Source organism: Dromiciops gliroides, chromosome 5 (genome assembly GCF_019393635.1).
Source record: "Dromiciops gliroides isolate mDroGli1 chromosome 5, mDroGli1.pri, whole genome shotgun sequence".
NCBI lineage: Eukaryota > Metazoa > Chordata > Mammalia > Microbiotheria > Microbiotheriidae > Dromiciops > Dromiciops gliroides.
In genome coordinates, this window is record NC_057865.1 from 219,263,370 (window position 1) to 219,281,735 (window position 18,366).

The 18,366-nt window shown below is 44.6% G+C and overlaps 1 protein-coding gene across 1 annotated transcript; it reads right to left on the bottom strand.

The window, feature by feature from the left end:
- Positions 1 to 7,672: 7,672 nt before the first annotated feature.
- Positions 7,673 to 18,128, bottom strand: LOC122728486 (keratin, type II microfibrillar, component 7C-like). The gene is made up of 9 exons (XM_043967147.1): positions 17,745 to 18,128; positions 15,188 to 15,396; positions 13,956 to 14,016; positions 12,635 to 12,730; positions 11,795 to 11,959; positions 9,968 to 10,093; positions 9,407 to 9,627; positions 9,121 to 9,152; positions 7,673 to 8,242 (listed from the first exon to the last, which is right to left on the bottom strand). Exons 1-9 carry the CDS (start codon positions 18,126 to 18,128, stop codon positions 8,058 to 8,060), a joined length of 1,479 nt encoding a protein of 492 aa, XP_043823082.1. The 3' UTR covers positions 7,673 to 8,057.
- Between the last annotated feature and the right edge of the window lie 238 nt (positions 18,129 to 18,366).

The window sequence follows — 18,366 nt, forward strand, 5'->3', positions numbered from 1 at the left end:
GCTAGTTGCTAGGGGGAAATACAAGATAAACAAACAAGTACTCTTCACTCTCTTGGAGCTGACAAATTAGTGGAGGATATATGACTGACAAAGAGTCAAAGGTAGCATGAAGATTTTAAACCTGGTTGGCTGCATGAATGGTAGTGCCACTAGGAAATCAGGAGGAAAATTAGGTTTTGAGGAATAAATAATAACTTTGGTTATATTGAGTTTAAGGTGCCCAAATTCTAACCATAAGTCAGCCTGATATATTGACTGACGTTGGAATGGTTCCATTTCAGGCTGATATTTAGTTAGCCCAACCTATAATAGCAGGAAAAACTTATGGGAAGCTTCTCAATTTGCCCAAACCCTCCTGTACTGTTAACATCAAGTAAGGTTGTAGTCGGGGGGTGGGGGGGGTGGGGCGGGGGGAGGCATTGCTGAGATTTCCACCCATACACAAATATCAGTTTTCTTTTTTTTTTAAGTGAGGCAATTAGGGTTAAGTGACTTGCCCAGGGTCATACAGCTAGTAAGTGTTAAGTGTCTGAGGCCGGTTTTGAACTCAGGTCCTCCTGACTCCAGGGCCAGTGCTCTATCCACTGCGCCACCTAGCTGCCCCATACAAATATCAGTTTTAACAGAATGCTCAGAGAGAGTCCTGAGTCCATTGCTGCTAGCACCTTTTATGAAAAAGTCACTCATCTCCCTGAGGGTAATGTTCCCATTGAGACTCTACAGACTACTTTTGTTCCCTTGGACACCTCCTTACAAAGATTTTAATGTGTTGGACTATCCTGGTACTTGTTTGTTGATGACTCTACCTGACATTGGCTTCTTTGTTCTTCTTCATACCATACACTCCAACTCCCAAATGGGGACATTTTTACTGACTGCCCCCTATGCATGGGATACTTTCCCTTCTCATCTCTGTCTCCTGGCTTCCTTCAAGTCCCATCTAAAATCTTACCTTCTACAGGAAACCTTTCCTCAACCCTCTCCCCCCTTAATTCTAGTGCTTTCCTCCTGTTGAATAGTTCAAATTTAGCCTGCATAGGCCTTATTTATACATAGTTTGTATATTGTCCCCCCTATTAATCTGTGAATTCCTTAAAAGACTCACTTTTGCCTTTCTTTGTATCCTTAACATTTAGCACATTAGTACTTAATGTTTATTTATTTATTTCTTCCTCTCTGCAGTGTTGATCAGTTTTCTAAAATAAGTCTTCACTGCAGTGGTCTTCTTGGGATTGACCTTTCTGGGTGGTTAGAAGCCTGGAGGTTCAACAACTCTATTAATTGGTCTTTACCTTCTTTAATTTTGTTAGTTCACTTGGGGATAACTCAATTAATAGAGTTCTAAGAGTTACCAAGACATTGTCAAACAAAATGGAAATAAGTGTCCACACTGTGTTATCCCTTGATGAGTTGTGAAGAAGTTCCTCAGTCAAGCTGAAATTAGTCAAGCTGGTCATTGGCTGGCTGAAAGATAGGCTCTTCTCCTGGTGCCCCCCTTAAAAAAAAGCAAGATGTACTCTTTTTTTTTTAAAGTGAGGCAACTGGGGTTAAGTGACTTGCCCAGGGTCACACAGCTAGTAAGTGTTAAGTGTTTGAGGGCAGATTTGAACTCAGGAACTCCTGACTCCAGGGCCGGTGCTCTATCCACTGTGCCACCTAGCTGCCCAAGGTGTACAAGGCAGGTGGTAGTTATAAGGAGTGTAAATTCTGGCAGTTGAGAAGATCTAGGTATGGTTATTAAGGTGTAAACTTCAAAAAAGAATGAGTCCAGGGAACTCAATTGATCAGGAATGTCTTGATCTACTCCTCCCACCCCCACTACATAGAGAAATATTTCTACCAAACTCTTTTTTTTTTTAAGACAAATATGGTCCTGATACCTAAACAAGGGAGAGAGAAAACAAAGAAAGTAAACTGCAGACTAATATTTCTAATGATGCAAGATTTCACAATGCAAATATTGAATAAAAGATGCTTACAACAACACATTAAAAATGTTGCTTTTCGTTTCTGATATCCAAACCAGGAATAGATAAAGCAGATAAAGTAAACTATAGACTGATATTTCTTTTTTCTTTTTCTTTTTCTTTTTTGGTGGGGCAATGAGGGTTAACTGACTTGCCCAAGGTCACAAAGCTAGTAAGTATCAAGTGTCTGAGGCTGGATTTGAACTCAGGTCCTCCTGAATTCAGGGCTGGTGCTTTATCCACTGCAACACCTAGCTGCCCCTAATATTTTTAATCATAAAAATCTAACAATGTAAAAATGCTGAATGTATTACCCATCATGACTAGTCTGGATATATACAACTAATGAAGGATTTGTTGAACATTAATAATTAATTATGTTTGTCTTAAAAAAAAGAGTTTGGTAGAAAGATTTATTTCTCTATGTAGTGAAAATGTTGGGGTAGGAGGAGTTGATCAAGGCATTCCTGATCAATTGAGTTAACCCCAGGTGAACTAACAAAATTAAAAAAGGTAAAGACCAATTAGCCTACTAGGTAACCTGCTAAGCAGAAGCCCTGAACCTAGGGGGAGCAGTATGAGGACAGAACAAAGAGGGAAAGGATGCCAGGAGCCTACAAAGCCAGAGGTGTGAGTTGTCTGGACCACTTGTGGCCTCTACATGTATACCTCCTTAGTAGAATACTCTACATGTGTGCCCACTGTTCCCATTGACACTGTGTAGTTATGGGAGATTTATGGGGGAGGAGGGAATGATTTGTTATTATTCTTACTATGGCATCTCAGAAAATGCCTTTGCTTTGTTTTTGTTTTTGTTTTTTAGTGAGGCAATTGGGGTTAAGTGACTTGCCCAGGGTCACACAGCTAGTACATGTTAAGTGTCTAAGGCCGGATTTGAGCTCAGGTACTCCTGACTCCAGGGCCGGTGCTCTATCCACTGTGCCACCTAGCTGCCCCCAGGCTACTTTTTATAAAGAAGTTTGGTGGTAAAAGGGAAGAGCGGGGTGGGATTATGGATGCTCAAGAAAAGATGAGGTGGTTTGAGGAAAAGTCTAAGAAGGGATTTTTAGGACGTGGGAGATGGAGCATGTTTGTTAGCAGATGGAAAAATCCAATGGGGAATGAAAAATTGAAGACTCATGAGAGACAATGAGTGTTGGAGAGACAATGAGGAAAGGAATGGGATTATAAAGGTATTCCTACTCTTCATTCCCCCTTGCTGTGTTCCACCATTTGTTATGTCTGAGCCCTGAGGGAAGGAATACACTATGTGTGAAGTCCCTGAAGTTTTGAGGATTGGAGGATCAGGTTAGGGTTCAGGCTAAAGAGGCAGGGAAATGGAGCTGGAGTGAGAATCCAGCGGCTCTGCCACTAACTTGTGCGACCTTATACAATTTGTACAATTGTGCACTATGTACAATTGTGTACACTGACTTGTGGAACCTTGTACAATTTGTACAACTGTGTACCGTGTACAATTGTGTACTCTAACTTGTGCAACCTTGTACAATTTATACAACTGTGCACTGTGTACAATTGTGTACACTGACTTGTGCAAACTTGTACAATTTGCTTCCCTCCAGTGTCCTCATGGCTATAGGACGAAGGGATCACATTCAATGATCTCTAAGCTCTCTTATGTTCCTAAAGTTCTGTGCTTCTCCTAGTTCGCAAACCCTCAGTGTCTTCAGTGAAATAAGAGGTAAGAAGGTCATGCTCAAGGTGGGTGTTGAGGAAGGAGATTTGGAGCAGTTGTTGTCTGGAATGTGATCAGTCACACAGTCTAAATATCAACTAACATTCAACACTGATACAAGTAGTTCTTCTGGTGCCTACTATGTGCAAGGGGCTGTGTGTTGGGGGCAGGGCATACAAAGAAACAGTCTCTGCCCCCAAGGAGCTTACATCTATTGGGGGAAGACAACAAGTACATATATAAATGTACGCAAAATATAAAGGATGGGGAAGGTCACTTTTGAGGCAAGGCACCAAGCAGTTAAGAAGATTGAGGTAGTTTTGAGATGAATTGATAAGAGATCAACAAAAGGGCTGCTTTGTATCCTCAAAGGGCCAAGTAGAGGTCATGCAAGATAAATTTATAATGGATTACATCAGCCCTTGCTCTTTATACTCTGCTGCTCCTCACCCCATTCCCTACAACAAACCTCCATCTCTCATGATAAACTCCTCCTCTCACTCCAAGGACTTGGAGGACAATTACAAATGATTTCCTGAGCATCTGGATTCAGGAGAAATATGGGACCAAATTTAGATAATCTTTAATCAGATTTTATCTATTCTTTCTGCCTTTCTCTGAGCAAGGTCAGCCCAGTAACATCCCCAGGCAATCAAAGACTTCCTGGGGTTCTTGTGGCTGGCACTGCTCCTGGGTAACATTCCTGAGATGATGAGATGAAACCACAGGTATTCAACTTCCCCTTTCAGAGTTTCAGGGGGACAGATGCCAACTTTCAGTTCTAGCCACTTTCAGCCTAATTCAAGGACAGATTCAGGTTGTGAACCTGGCTCATTGCCTGAAGGCATCATTTCTTAAAAAACAAACAAACCTATGATTATTATTGTATTTTTGGAGGATCTCAGAGGTGATGATTCAGGCATGCTGTATTATATGGGACCAAATCTGAGCTTATTGGTACACTGTGTGTAAATGAGTTTTGGAGGGTGGGAGAGGGAGAAGGCAGGGGGAGAAATTGGCAACCAGGTTATGACCTATCTCATAAAGTCTCTCATGTGCCTAGTCCCAATGGATACCAAGGGTTCCCAAGTTCCGAATTTGCCCTGGAATAGCGTGACATTTTAACATACTACCATTCATTATCACATTTGAAGAACATGATCCAGAGGGATCTGGACACATGCCAATAGATTTGGAAGGAAAAATCTTTGTTGATCACCTCCCTTTTTAATATTTTACTCTAAGGTCCCTAAAGTCACACTGAATTTTCTGCAGCCTTTCCATTCTCACTTTCATTTTTGCTCACTCTCTAAATTCACTGTTAACCTTTTCATTAATTTCTCCTTCAAGTCATCATACTTAGCGCTCCAAAGCTAGTGTCTCAACCACCAAAGGACCCACTTTGGACTTTTTCCCTCTAATTAATATATGCATATTTGTTGTCTAAAAATTTCAAATCAATAATTCATAAAATAATATTATAAATAAATCAGCTTTTACACAATGCATTATTAAACTTATAAAGTAGCTTGAGACACAAAGAATGAAAAATAAATTAAAGATCGAAGTCATCTCCTGAATGTATTTCTTCCCTCAGAAAGTGGTGGAGCTATTTTTCCTTATTTCTTTAGTGATTACATAAGTTTATCTCATTGGTGCAGAAATCAGTTCGTTTTAATAGTAATGAAAATGTTAATAATGGGCAATGGACAGAATGCCAGGCCTGGAGTCAGGAAGACTCATCATGTGCATGAGTTTGAATCCAGTCTCAGACACTTATTAGCTGTGTGATACTGAGCAAGTCACTTCACCCTGTTTGCCTCAGTTTCTTCATCCGTAAAATGAGCTGGAGAAGGAAATGGCAAACTACTTCACTATCTTTGCTAAGAATCCCCAAATGGGGCCATGAAGAATTGAACATTACTGAACAACAACACAATGTTAATACAAATTCACATCCCTCCTGTAGGTATAAGATTTACAAAGCATTTTTCTTAGAACAACATAGTGAGATGGGCCATAAAGGTATTACTGTTACTTTTAACAATAATAATAGCTCACATTTATATAGTACTTTTAGGCTTGCAAAGCATTATCTTTTTTAATAGTATGTTATTTTTTTCCAATTACATGTAAAGATAGTTTTCAACTTTCTTTTTTTTTTTGGTGGAACAATGAGGGTTAAGTGACTTGCCCAGGGTCACACAGCTAGTAAGTGTCAAGTGTCTGAGGCCAGATTTGAACTCAGGTCCTCCTGAATCCAGTGCTTTATCTACTGCACCACCTAGCTGCCCCCTTCAACGTTAATTTTTTGTAAGATTTTGAGTTTTAAATTTTTCTTCCTCCGTCCCCTGCCCCCATCCCCAAACCAGCAAGCAATCTGATAAAGGTTATACATTACAATCATGTTAAACATATTTCCATATTTGTCATGTTGTTAGAGAAGAAGAATCACAACAAAAGGAAAAAAAAAGAAGAAAAACAAACAAACAAAAAACCAACAAAGGTGAAAGTAATATATGCTTTAATTTGAATTCAGACTCCATGGTTCATTTTCTGGATATGGAGAGCATTTTTCATCATGAGTCTTTTGGCAGTGTCTTGGATCATTATATTGCAGAGAAGAGCTAAGTCTATCACAGTTGATCATCACACAATGTTGTTGTTATTGTGTACAATGTTCTCTTGGTTCTGCTCATTTCACTCAGCATCAATTCGTGTAAATCTTTTCAGGTTTTCCTGAAATCTGCCTGCTCATTAAATCTTACAGTGCAACAGTATTCCATTACATTCATATACCACAACTTGTTTAGCCATTCCCCAATTGATGGGCATCCCCTCGATTTCCAATTCTTTGCCTCTACCACCATCTCTCTCCCAAATATGACTGCCCAGCTCTTCCACTTCATAGCTGTGTGACTTTGGGCAAATCACTTTATCTCTAGGGACCTCAGTTTCTTTATCTACAAAATGGGTTGGTTGGATAAGCTGTTTCCAGCTCTAATATTCTCAGAGTTGGGGATTTTTCTGGCTTGGGAGCTGCCACAAAGAAGCCATTTTCTGCTCACAGGCATTCTTCCCACCCTTCTCTCCTTAGCCCCATTCTTCTTCAGCTTCTGAACCCCATTCTCCCCCTTATACTCAAGGTTATGCTTCCTAGTACCCCCCATCCTTCAGCATTGGTGCCTAGACCTATGACCCCCATCTACCCCTGAATCTGTACTTCTGGCCGTAGCATCAAGTATCTGAGTAATTTCGTGATACTTCTGCAGCTGTATTTTAACATCTGTAAAATGAAGAGGTTGGGCCAGGAATAGGCATTTCTATAGTACCTACTATGTGCCAAGCACTATGACTTCCTTTGATTCTTGCAATAACCCAGTGAGACAGGTGCTATTATTATCTCCCTTTTTAACTGAGGCAGAGGTTAAGGGACTTGCCCAGGGTCACACAGCTAGTAAACAGCAGAGGCCAGATTTGAACTCAGGTATTGCTAACTCCAGGCCCAGCACTTTATCCACTGCACCATCAGCCAGTTGCCTCTGAGATTTTTCCCAGGCCTGAAATCCTGTGATCTGTCCTCCCTGTGTCCTGGGTGTGTGTCCTCATTAGATTGAGGTCTCCCTAAGGACCCTATACACTTCTCCGCCCTCCATTGTCCAGGACAGGACTTTGTCCACATTGGCAGACTCAGATAAGGCAGGAGGTCTTATTTGAGTTTTTTTGTATGGACAAGGAGCTGGGATAACCCAAACATTTCCTTAGGGATAGTCATGGCTAAAAGATGTTTGGGTGACTGGATGGGTTAGGCTGGAGAAGGCATGGGGTGTATGGGTGGGTGTATTCTCTTGAAGCAGGTCCCTCTAATTGAGTTACTCCCTAAGAACAAATCACAAGTTTGCCAGAGTGCAAGGAAGATCCATTTATTGGAAACTCAGTAATCAAGCCCAGGGGAAAGGGAGAGAGAGAGAGAGAGAGAGAGAGAGAGAGAGAGAGAGAGAGAGAGAGAGAGAGAGAGAGAGAGAGAGAGAGAGAGAGAGAGAGAGAGAGAGAGAACAGACAGGAGCTAGCCGTCCTAGTGTATTGGAGATAGGAGTAAGGATGAACTTGTGCCTGTCTTGGGGAGCACGCCCCTTCAAGAAATAGAGACATATGGGACCAGAGAAGTGTGTGGGGGCGGGGGCGGGGACGTCTTAGAGACAACTGCTCAGAAGACGGGCTTCAAAATTGGAATCTCCTCTCCTTTCTTCTCTCCCTGCCCCGCTCTGCAGTCATCCCGAGGCTCCAGTCTCGAGAGTTAGGCTCTGCTAGTTCCCGTCGTCCAAAGCGCTGGTTGTACCTTCTGATTCCCAGGAGGCGGGGAAGGGGTTATTTACAGCTGAAGTTTGGGGCATCTAGGCAAATCGGACCGAACGGCTGCTCCCGCGGCTAAAACTTTGGGCGCAGGGCACACAGGGGCCGCCAGTGCTCACCACCAGGTTCCCGCTACACGGGGCGCTGCAGACGCTGCCTGTCACCGGACGCGAGCCCGACACGCAGAGGTCTCCGCAGACGACCCCGCCCCGAGAGCTGCTCACACCTGCGGGGTGGGGGGTGGAGTGGAGGGGGGAAGCAGAGCGCAGGTTATCTCTCTGGCTGATCGCTGAGTAGACCCTGAAAGCCCACTCGGGACGGAAAGCCCTCCTAACTCAGGTGTCTCTCACTGGTCCAGATTCAGGGGAAATAGGTACCTCCTTGACCCTACCTGCATAGCTGAGGGACACTTCCTTTAGTTTAACCCTAATCACTCCTGCTGCAAAGAGGGAGCATTTGATTTTAGATTTAGAGTTGGTAGGGCCCTTTGAGGGTACCTGATCCAACTCTCATATTACATACAGATGAGGAAACTGACATGACTGGCCTAAGGTTACACAGGTAAGTGACAACTGAATTTCTTTTTTGTTTGTTTCTTTTTTTTTAGTGAGGCAAGTGGGGTTAAGTGACTTGCCCAGGGTCACACATCTAGTAAGTATCAAGTGTCCGAGGCCGGATTTGAACTCAGGTCCTCCTGACTCCAGGGCCGGTGCTCTATCCACTGTGCCACCTAGCTGCCCCTAACTGAGTTTCTAATATAGGTCCTCTCACATTTCTTAGAGCACTTTGAGGTCCACAAAGGTCTTTCACAAAACCCCACAGAGAAAGGGATGCAAATATGATTAGCCTCATCTTGCAGGTGAGGAAACAGGTTGAGAGAAGTGAAATGGCTTGGCCAAGGTCACACCAGAAACTGTACCAGGCTTGCAACCCATTGTGTCAGAGATTGTTGGAAGACTCAGGAAGGAACCTGAGCTAGGATCTAGTTGCAGGTCCTCTTGCTAAAGTTTAGGGTGATTAGCATCCCAAGGCACCATCATTCCCATCTGCCCATTTCTCTTGGTGTCTAACCTAACTACTCCTTTGAGGACTTCAATTACTTACAGACATTCACAGCTCCAACACCTTCACACAACCTGGGGGAAAGGAGAATGGAACAACATCAGATGGGAAATGGGGGAGATAGATCTTTTGTAAAAAATATTTGGACCCAAGTGCTGGGCATTTCTATTTTGTGCAAATAGATGCAAACTGAAGGTAAATGTGATCATGGTAATCCTGGGTATGGGCCTACGGAGGGGAGAAGGGAGAAGGGAAAAGGGAGAATCATTATGTAGAGAAAGTAGGCCTAGATCTAAGGAAAGTAAGCCAGATCCCCCTGGGGACCCACCTTTGCTCCTCGCCCTCCAGAAGACGTCTGTAGGTGGCAATCTCAATGTCCAGGCCCAGCTTGGAGTTCATGACCTCCTGGTACTCCTTCAGCAGACATGCCATGTCCTGCTTGGCCTTCTGCAGAGCCTCCTCCAGCCCTGCCAGTTTGCATCGGGCATCATTGAGGGCAGTCTCACCCTGTTGTTCAGACTGAGTCACAGCAGCCTCCAGCTTACAATTCTGGGGGAACACAAGGATTGGGGAGGAGATAGTGGGCTGACACATTGTCCTGAAATTACAGACTCCCCAACAGAGGCAACTCTAATTATTCTTCTATCTTTGTGCAAAACTCTACTCTTCTTGTCCTTTTTCTTCCTCCCCTAGACCCATATTCACATTAACTAGACTAGCAAGACAAGGACTTCTCTCCTGGAGAAGGTTCCCCAGTGTCCTTCTCTCATTTTTCTTAGTGTATCACCAAGTGGGCTTTTGGGGAACTTTTCTGTGGTATCTAACCCAAATTCCTCCTGCTACAGTCTAATTGAATTCCTTCTTTTTGGAGAGTGGTCAGTGTTTGTACCTGGCACTTGGCGTTTTCCACCTCGGCGGTCAGCCTCTGGATCATGCGGTTCAGCTCATTGATCTCCTCCTTGGTTCTGCGCAGGCTTTCTCCATGGCGGATCACTGTGGCCTTCATCTCCTCACACTGAAAGGGAGGGTGGTATTCAATAGTCTCACATAGGTTTATATATGAAGGACCATCTCATCTCTCTGTGACCTCCAATCTTGCATCTCCAATTGCCTTTTAGACCTCTCAAACTGCATGTTTAATTGACATCTTTTTCTTTTTCTTTTTTGTGGGGCAATGAGGGTTAAGTGACTTGCCCAGGGTCACACAGCTAGTAAGTGTCAAGTGTCTGAGGCTGGATTTGAACTCAGGTCCTCCTGACTCCAGGGCTGGTGGTCTAATCACTGAGCCACCTAGCTGCCCCTTTTGTAGACATCTTAAACTAACCATGTCCCAAACAGAATTCATTATCTTTCCCAAATCCCTCCTCCTGACTAACTTTCTTATTACTGTAGAGGACAATACCATCTTCCCAGTCCTTCAGGCTTGCAACCTAACTGTTATCCTCAACTCCTCAGTGCTTCTCACCATATGTAACCAATCAGTTGCCGAAGCCTCTCAATTTCACCTCTGCAGAATTTCTTTCTTTCTTTTCTTTCTTTTTCTTTTCTTTTCTTTTTTTTTTTTTTTTGGTGAGGCAATTGGGGTTAAGTGACTTGCCCAAGGTCACACAGCTAGTAAGTGTTGGATTTGAACTCAGGTCCTTCTGACTCCAGGGCCGGTGCTCTATCCACTGCACCACCTAGCTGCCCCTTCTGCAACATCTTTCAAGTATGTCCCCTTCTCTCCTCTGACACTGTCACCAATTTGGTGCAAGCCTTTATTGCCTCATGTCTGGACTATTATAACAGCTGCTAGAGGATCTGCCTCAGGTCTCTCCCCATTCCAATCCATCCTCCATTCAGGCACTAAAGTGATTTTCCTAAGGTTCAACCATGTCACCCCCCCCCACTTAAAAAAAAAACTCTGGTGGCTCCCTATTGCCTTTAGGAGCAAATATAAAATCCCCATTTGGCATCTGATGCCCTTTATGACCTGACCCCCTCCTCCCTTCCCAGTCTTCTTTTACCTTACTGTCTTCCATGTACTCTTCAATCCAGTGACACTGACCTTTCCATGAAGAAAACATTCCACCTCTCTGCTCCAGGCGATGCCTGGCAGGCTCCCCCTCCTCATCTTTGCCTTCTGCCTTCCCTGGCTTCCTGTAAATCTCAACTACAACAAAATCTTCTACAAGAAGCCTTTCCCAACCCCTCATAATTCTAGTGCCTTCCTTCTCTTACTTATTTCCTATTTATTATATATAAGCAATATAATATATAACTATATATCGACAACTATAACTATAACTATATATATGTATTTGTTCCCCCATTAGATTGTGAGCTCCTTGAGGGCAGGGACTGCCCTCTTTTGCCTCTTTTTTGTATCCTTAAGGCTTAGGTATGGTGCTTGGTATGTATTAGACAGTTAAGTATCATGGTAGATAGAACATGGGTGCCTTAGTCAGGAAGACCTGAGTTCAAATCTAGTTTCAGATGCTTATTAGCTGTGTGACTCCGGGCAAATCACTTCACTTCTGTTTGCCTCAGTTTCCTCATCTGTAAAATGAGGGTAATAGTAGCACCTACCTCCCAGGGTTGCGAGATAATAACTCTGAAGTGCTTAGCACAGTGCCCAGCTATATAAATGTTGGCTATTGAAATAACAATAATAAACTAATAAATGGTTACTGACTAAATGCTATTTCTCTTAGGCGAGAGAATCAGGCTCATTCACCTTGCTGCGGTACCAGGACTCGGCCTCAGCCCGGCTGCGGCTGGCGATGTCGTCGTACTGAGCCTTGATCTCCGCAATCACACAGTCCATGTTGAGCTCTCGGCTGTTGTCCATCTTCACCACGACAGAGGTGTCAGAGATGTGGGTGTGGAGGACTCGGATCTCCTGCAAGGGAGGGTCACCAAAAGCTGATTCAGAATGGCCTCTTGCCCCTCTAAAGACTGCCTCTCCAATCTTCCTCCTCCTTTCCCTTAACAGAGCTCCTCTGTTGCCCACGTCCTCAGAATCCCACGGTCCCACAGAAACCCACAAAGAGTGGAGAAGGTCACCCAGGGGCATTTCACTTCTGTTAGGTCTGCTGCCAATGTCCAACAGACCTACAGATTTCTTAAAAAAAATTCCCTGACTGGGGATTTTAGGCAATAGGAAACCTCTTGCCTAATTTCTATCTGAAGCCCAGATTGTGCAGGAATTCCTTATTTATTTATATTTAGCCTCCTTCTGTATTCTTTTGGGTACTGGACTTGTGCCAGAGCTTAATTCCTTGGCCGGTTACTGGTATTTGTAACCATCTCCATAGTAATAGGGAATAGCATAGGTGACCTAGAGTATGAAGGAGCAGGATGACCCCAGGTCACCGGCATAGGATTTTCTGCTCCCTGAGTTCCCATTGGAAACAGCTCCTCCTGGTGTAACTGCTGATTTCTCTCCTGCCCCACTACCCTTTTAGGCACTGGCCACCACTGGGCACCACATCTTCTGCTTGACTGGATCCATAGTCAGAGAGCCTTTTCTGTCATCCCACCCTCACTCCTCTTCCTGGACCCCAGTGCCCCTCACCTCCTCATACAGAGCCCTCAGGAATTGAATCTCCTCTGTGAGGGCCTCTGCATTGGCTTCCAGGTCTGATTTTCGGAGGTAGGCAAAGTCCACATCCTGAGGAGGAGAAAGAGAGATTTAGGGACCTTGAGGAAGATAGTCTTTCGCTATCCTTCCCTTCACTGCCAAGGTGCTCTTAGTCTTGATTTTCGCATCTGTAAAATGGGGATAATAATATACTGCCTATCTCAGGAATGTTGTGAAAACAATTCAATTATAAAATATCACCTAAATATGATTGAGCGGTGGTAATGATGATGCCACTAGGTGTTGCAGTGGATAGAGTGATGGGCTTGGAATCAGGAAGACTCATCTTCCTGAGTTCGAATCTGGCTGTGGACACTTACTAGCTGTATGACCCTGGGCAAGTCATTTATCCCTGTTTGCCTTAGTTTCTTCATCTGTAAAAAGATCTGAAGAAGGAAATGGCTGACCACTTCAGTATCTTTGCCAAGAAAACCCCAAATGAGGTTATAAAGAGTCAGGCATGACTGAAATGACTGACCAACAGAAATACAATTATTGTTATTATTCCTCCTACTTTTGGGGGGGGGACTAAGGTTAGACAAGTATGTTTAGGAAATTTTCATGATACCCTGTCACTGGGAGGGGCTTTTGGGGCAGGAAGGATTTCCCTCCTCAGGTAGAACATTCAAGAAGCACAATGAAGAACTCTTTTAAGGGTGACTTTTTCTAAATGCACATGATTTGGGTCCTAGAGAATCAGTGACACTCATAGTAGGCTCCAGGGGAATTAGATGTAGAATTAGAAAACTTAGGTTCAGGTGTTGAGTTTGCTACTTAATGGCTGTGTGACCTTGATCAAGTCACTTCTCCTATGAGTCTGAGTTTCTTTATCGAAAAAATGAGAAGAGTTAGACTAGCTATTATGGTTCCTTCCAGCTCTGAATCTGTGCTCCTTTGACCTTAGGCTATACAGTATCAATTGGATGGGGCAGAGGGTATAGGCACCAGTAGGTGTCACTGTGGTAGTTGAGGGCATAGGGAGAACAGAGTTGAGGGTCTGGGGTTATCCTTAAATCTTACTATATGCTATATGGAAAGGGAGTGTGGTGTGGTAGGCAGGGCTACCACAGAGGAGAGAATCAGGGCTTTTGGAAAAAGGATACCCAAGGACTGGGTTCCCAGCTGTTGATGTGCTATGGGATGTTGCCAGAAGCCATTCAACCTCCTTCTGGATCTTAGGCTTCCAATATCTTTTCCAGGAGAGTTTCACCCTCTCCTCTCTCTAGTCTAGGATGTCCTGGGCCTGAGCACTCACCTTCTTCAGGAGCACAAACTCATTCTCTGCAGTTGCCCTCAGGGCCACCTCCTCTTCATATCTGGGGGGTGGGGGGGGGAAAGAGGAGAGAAGTTTCAGTTTCCAGGATCCTCAGAGTTCAGGTTTTGAGAAGCAGAAAGAGTAAAGAAGGAAGGAAGGAAGGAAAGAAGGAAAGGTGAATTTGGATGAGGCTTAAACTTTACTCCCAGAAGGCTTCCTTTTTGAGGATTCCTAATGGAATCAAATAGCTCATGGAATGAAAGTATTTTGGGTTGTGAAAAGAATCTGAAGAGGCAATTTTGCCCAACCCTCTACTTCTATGTTCCAGAGTATTCAAACCATCCCCCAAGAGAGCACTTTCCTAAAAACAAAAAAACAACCAGTCTAGGAGTCATCATTACTCCCCATCTGCTCGAATATTCTAATCCTTCCTGTGGGAGGAATTCTCACTGGAGTCTCACTGGAAGTCTTACTGCCACAGTGTCAGGCTGCATTTTCCTGTTCTCAGGAGACTATTGCCTAATATAAAGTTTTATCTCCTCCAACTAGACTATAAACCTGTGGAAGGCAGGCAGGGTCATGTCTCCTCCTTCTATGTTCCAAACAAGTACCTACCACAGTGGTGGGTATACACACATATAACATAACACGACATGACACAACGTGACATGACATGACAAAATATAACACAACATAACATATAATAAGTTTTTTCGGTTGATGATAAAGAGCAAGGTCTTTCTCTTTTGTCTTAGCATATGGGGTTAGGAAAAATATTTCTCCTAGTATTTAGCAGATGAAGAAACTGAAATTGAGAGAGTGGGGCAATTTGCTTTTCCCCCCACTGATGCTGACATTTTCTTCTTCTTGCCCCTCTGCTTGAAGATAACATGATAGAAAGGAAATGTTGCTTAAGTGAAGAATTTGCCTACTGTCTATGGGTCAGAAAAGATGAGGGGTCTTGAGAGGGCATGCTATCAGTGTTCCCATCTTCATGTAGGATCCAGAACCAAACAGCCTTAATAGAACCTAAATAGGTGAGAACTCTTCCTGTGATTAAACCTTTCCTGACTCCCTAACACCAGAGAACGCCACTCGGCAAGCCTCCCTATTCCCTTGTGCCTATATGTCTAACAACTTTCACCATTGGGAAGTTCTTTTTAGTGTTTGACTCAAATCCTTCCTGATGGGACTTAAATTCATTTCCTGCTATTCTTTCCCCAAACACTGACCTCTTCTTGTAGCCCTCCAGCACCTCCTGCACGTGGTTGAGCTCAGACGCCAGGCGCCCGCTGTCCGCTTCCACGCACTCCAGCTCCCGCTTCAGGGTCTCGATGTAACCACTGAACAGGGGCTCCAGGTTGCTCTCGCAGCATTTCCGGTTCTGGTAGAATTGCCACTTGGTCTCCAGGAGCTTGTTCTGCTGCTCCAGGAATCGAACCTGCCATCCCAGGGAAGAGGAAAAGTCATCAGGGACAATCAGAGGGAGAGGATACCTCAGCAGCCCCTGGAAAGCACTGAGACATGGATCAAAATGATAGTAAATGTCTGCACAGGGGCATGGACAAGATGACTTCTTGCGGGGATGCTATCACTCCTACCCCTGAGTCTTAAGCTTGACCTGTGATGTCATTTGTCCTGGGTAAGGAACACTCACCCTCCCAGTGGAGGTCTTTAGAATCTTCAGGTCTTAGAGAAATGCCTGGAGAGCAGGGAGGAGAAGGGGCCTGCCCAGCCTCACATAGCCAACGTCTGCCTTGAACCCAAGTCTTCCTGGCTAAGAGGCTAGCTCTCTATCCATGATACCACACTGTCTCCAAGTACAAGAGTCCTATAGGGAAAAGCCCATTTTCCAAGAACAGTCTGATCAGAAGTTCATGGGCCCCTCCCAGGAGGCTAGGCAAATATTTCAAGATGTGGGGTTGTAAGCAATTGAAGAAATTTTGGTATAGTGGAGAACTCATCTAGATTCTAGCTCTGGTTCTGCCATCTGTTCACCACAGGAGCCCCTTTCCCTTGCTGGGCCTCAGTTTCATCATTTCAAAATTGAGGTGATTAATACAAGAAGCAATGGGTGGGGATTGCCAGGAGGCAATCAGGGCTTCGGTGCAGTGGGGCAAATGTGCAGTGCTTTGCCTCAGGAGACAGGGCATTTCTCCCCACTGGAAGGTCTTCAGGCAAAGTCTGGATAAACTACTTGCCAGAGTGCTCTGGGGCAGGGGGATTCTTGTGCAGGTCTGGGTTAGACAAGATGACCTCTGAAGTCCCCTTTCCCCTGAAACTCTGTGACTAGGTGATCTCTAAGACCCCCCTCCCGTTCTGACACTGTGGGGTTTTCTGATTCTGTGTGAAAAGAGTAGCGAGGGTAGCTTGGTTGCACAGGCTCTTCTCCGCACCTGGAATGCTCTCTCCCCTCACCTCTTGGAGTCCTTACTTCTTTCAGGGCTCAGTTTAAGTGCCAATTCTTAAATGGGGTCTTTTCCTACCCCCCCCCCATTAGTGCTCTCCTCACACCTTACAAAATTATTTTAAATATATTATCTTTTTACTTATCTGATTACATGTTGTTTCTTCTCAGTAGAAAGTAAGCTCCTTGAGAGCAGACTACTACATTTTTGTCTTTGAATTCCCAGTGCCTTGGCATAGAGTAAGAGCTTGCTGAATTGAATTGAGATGAAGTTCATCAGCTAGGCTGCCCTGGCCACCCTCCACCCCCTCTTTGGTGCCTGACTTTTGGAAGCTCTCAGACTGGTTGAGAAATTAGTGGAGGCTTCGTACTACCCAGCAAAAGGAAGTGATCCATTTCATTCCCATCTCCCAAACACTTCTTCCTCTTCTCCAGTGAATGAGAGGTAGATTTTTTTTTTCTCACTAAGGGCAGAGCTCATATCCAAACATCTTCCTTCCCTCTACTGCCTTGAATTCTCTCTTTAGAAAATAATAGCATCTTATATTTGTACAGTCTTTATGTAATTTTTAAAGTCCTTTCAGATGTGTCATTTTATCTTCATGATAGTTCTCATGAAGAAGGAAGGTAGAACAGTTATTTTTGTCCTCACTTTACTGATGTAGACACAGGCTTGGAGAGGTTAAATGATTTCTCCAGTGTTACGTAGCTAGCACTTGTTGGAGCTGGGACAGGAACCCACATCTCCTGAAACTAATGTTCTTTCTTTCTGGAGATTTGCATATTAAAACATACTAATAACATTTACATATTGAAATAAGTTCCCACAGGCCCCTTGCAAGGAGCCTTTGTGCCATTTTGGCTGATTTCTCCATTGCCTCCTTAAAATTTCATTTGTGGTTATCAAATACCAGAGACCTCAGAGATCATCTACTCCAAATCTTCCATTTGGTTGATGAGGAAACTAAGGCTCAGAATGGTTTGTTAGTGCTGGGAGTAGAAGCCTACGCTCTTTGGTACTCTATCCATGAGTCTTTCACGAGCTCCCACAAAGACCCCTGGAAATCTAGCTCCATACCTGTGTCTCATCCTTTCTGGCCCAAGGATGTGGGGGCCCCACAGAACAGTGGGAGGGTGACTCAGGACCTAGGGCTGGGGAATCTTCCCTAATTGGGGAGAAGAGGGGAGTAGCATTGGCTGAGCTTCTGGACATGTGGCCCTGTGGCCTGGTCCTCTGGCCCTTTGCTAGACTGCATGGGATCAGAGCACTTTAAATGGGATCTAGTTCAACCCCTTATTTTTACAAAAGGGGAAACAGAGGCTCATAGGGGACTTGTCCAAATTCTGCCTGCCCTAAGGGAAGCTGTCTGATCCCTGTTCACCTTGTCGATGAAGGCGGCGAACTTGCTGTTGAGACACTTGATCTGCTCCTTCTCCTCATGCTTCACGCACTGGGCGTTGGGGTCAATCTCCAGGTTGAGGGGAGTCAGGAGGCTCTCGTTGACAGACACAGTGGTGATGCAGGGGGTGCTGGGCCCACATACTCCCCCAGAGCGGTAGCCAAAGCTCCGGCCACAGGAGCCGGCCCTGTAGCCCCCAGAGACGCTGCGGCTGCCAAAGCCAGTCAGTCCCCTGTAGCAGGACACTCCTCGGTAGGGAGCGGCGGTGATGCAGCAGCGGTCACCCGTCCTTGGCACGAAGGCTGAGCAGGAACTGAAGTTCCGGGTCTTGCAGCTGGAGCCGGGGCGGAAAGAACGGCAGGACATGATGCTTCTGGAGAAGGGGGACGAGGTCAGTAGTGGAGTGGCACCAGGTCGTCTGTGCAAAGCTGATGCCATCCCTTTTCTTATATTCCCCAGCCCAATGGGGTTGGGCAGCATGAAAAGACTGAGGAAGCATTTATGAGCTTGAACTCCTTGTATTATACACTCCTTGTATAGTCAGTATTTGAAAGCTTCACCTGGGGACTCCACCCCCTCCCCCCACTCCCACTATGGGGACAGA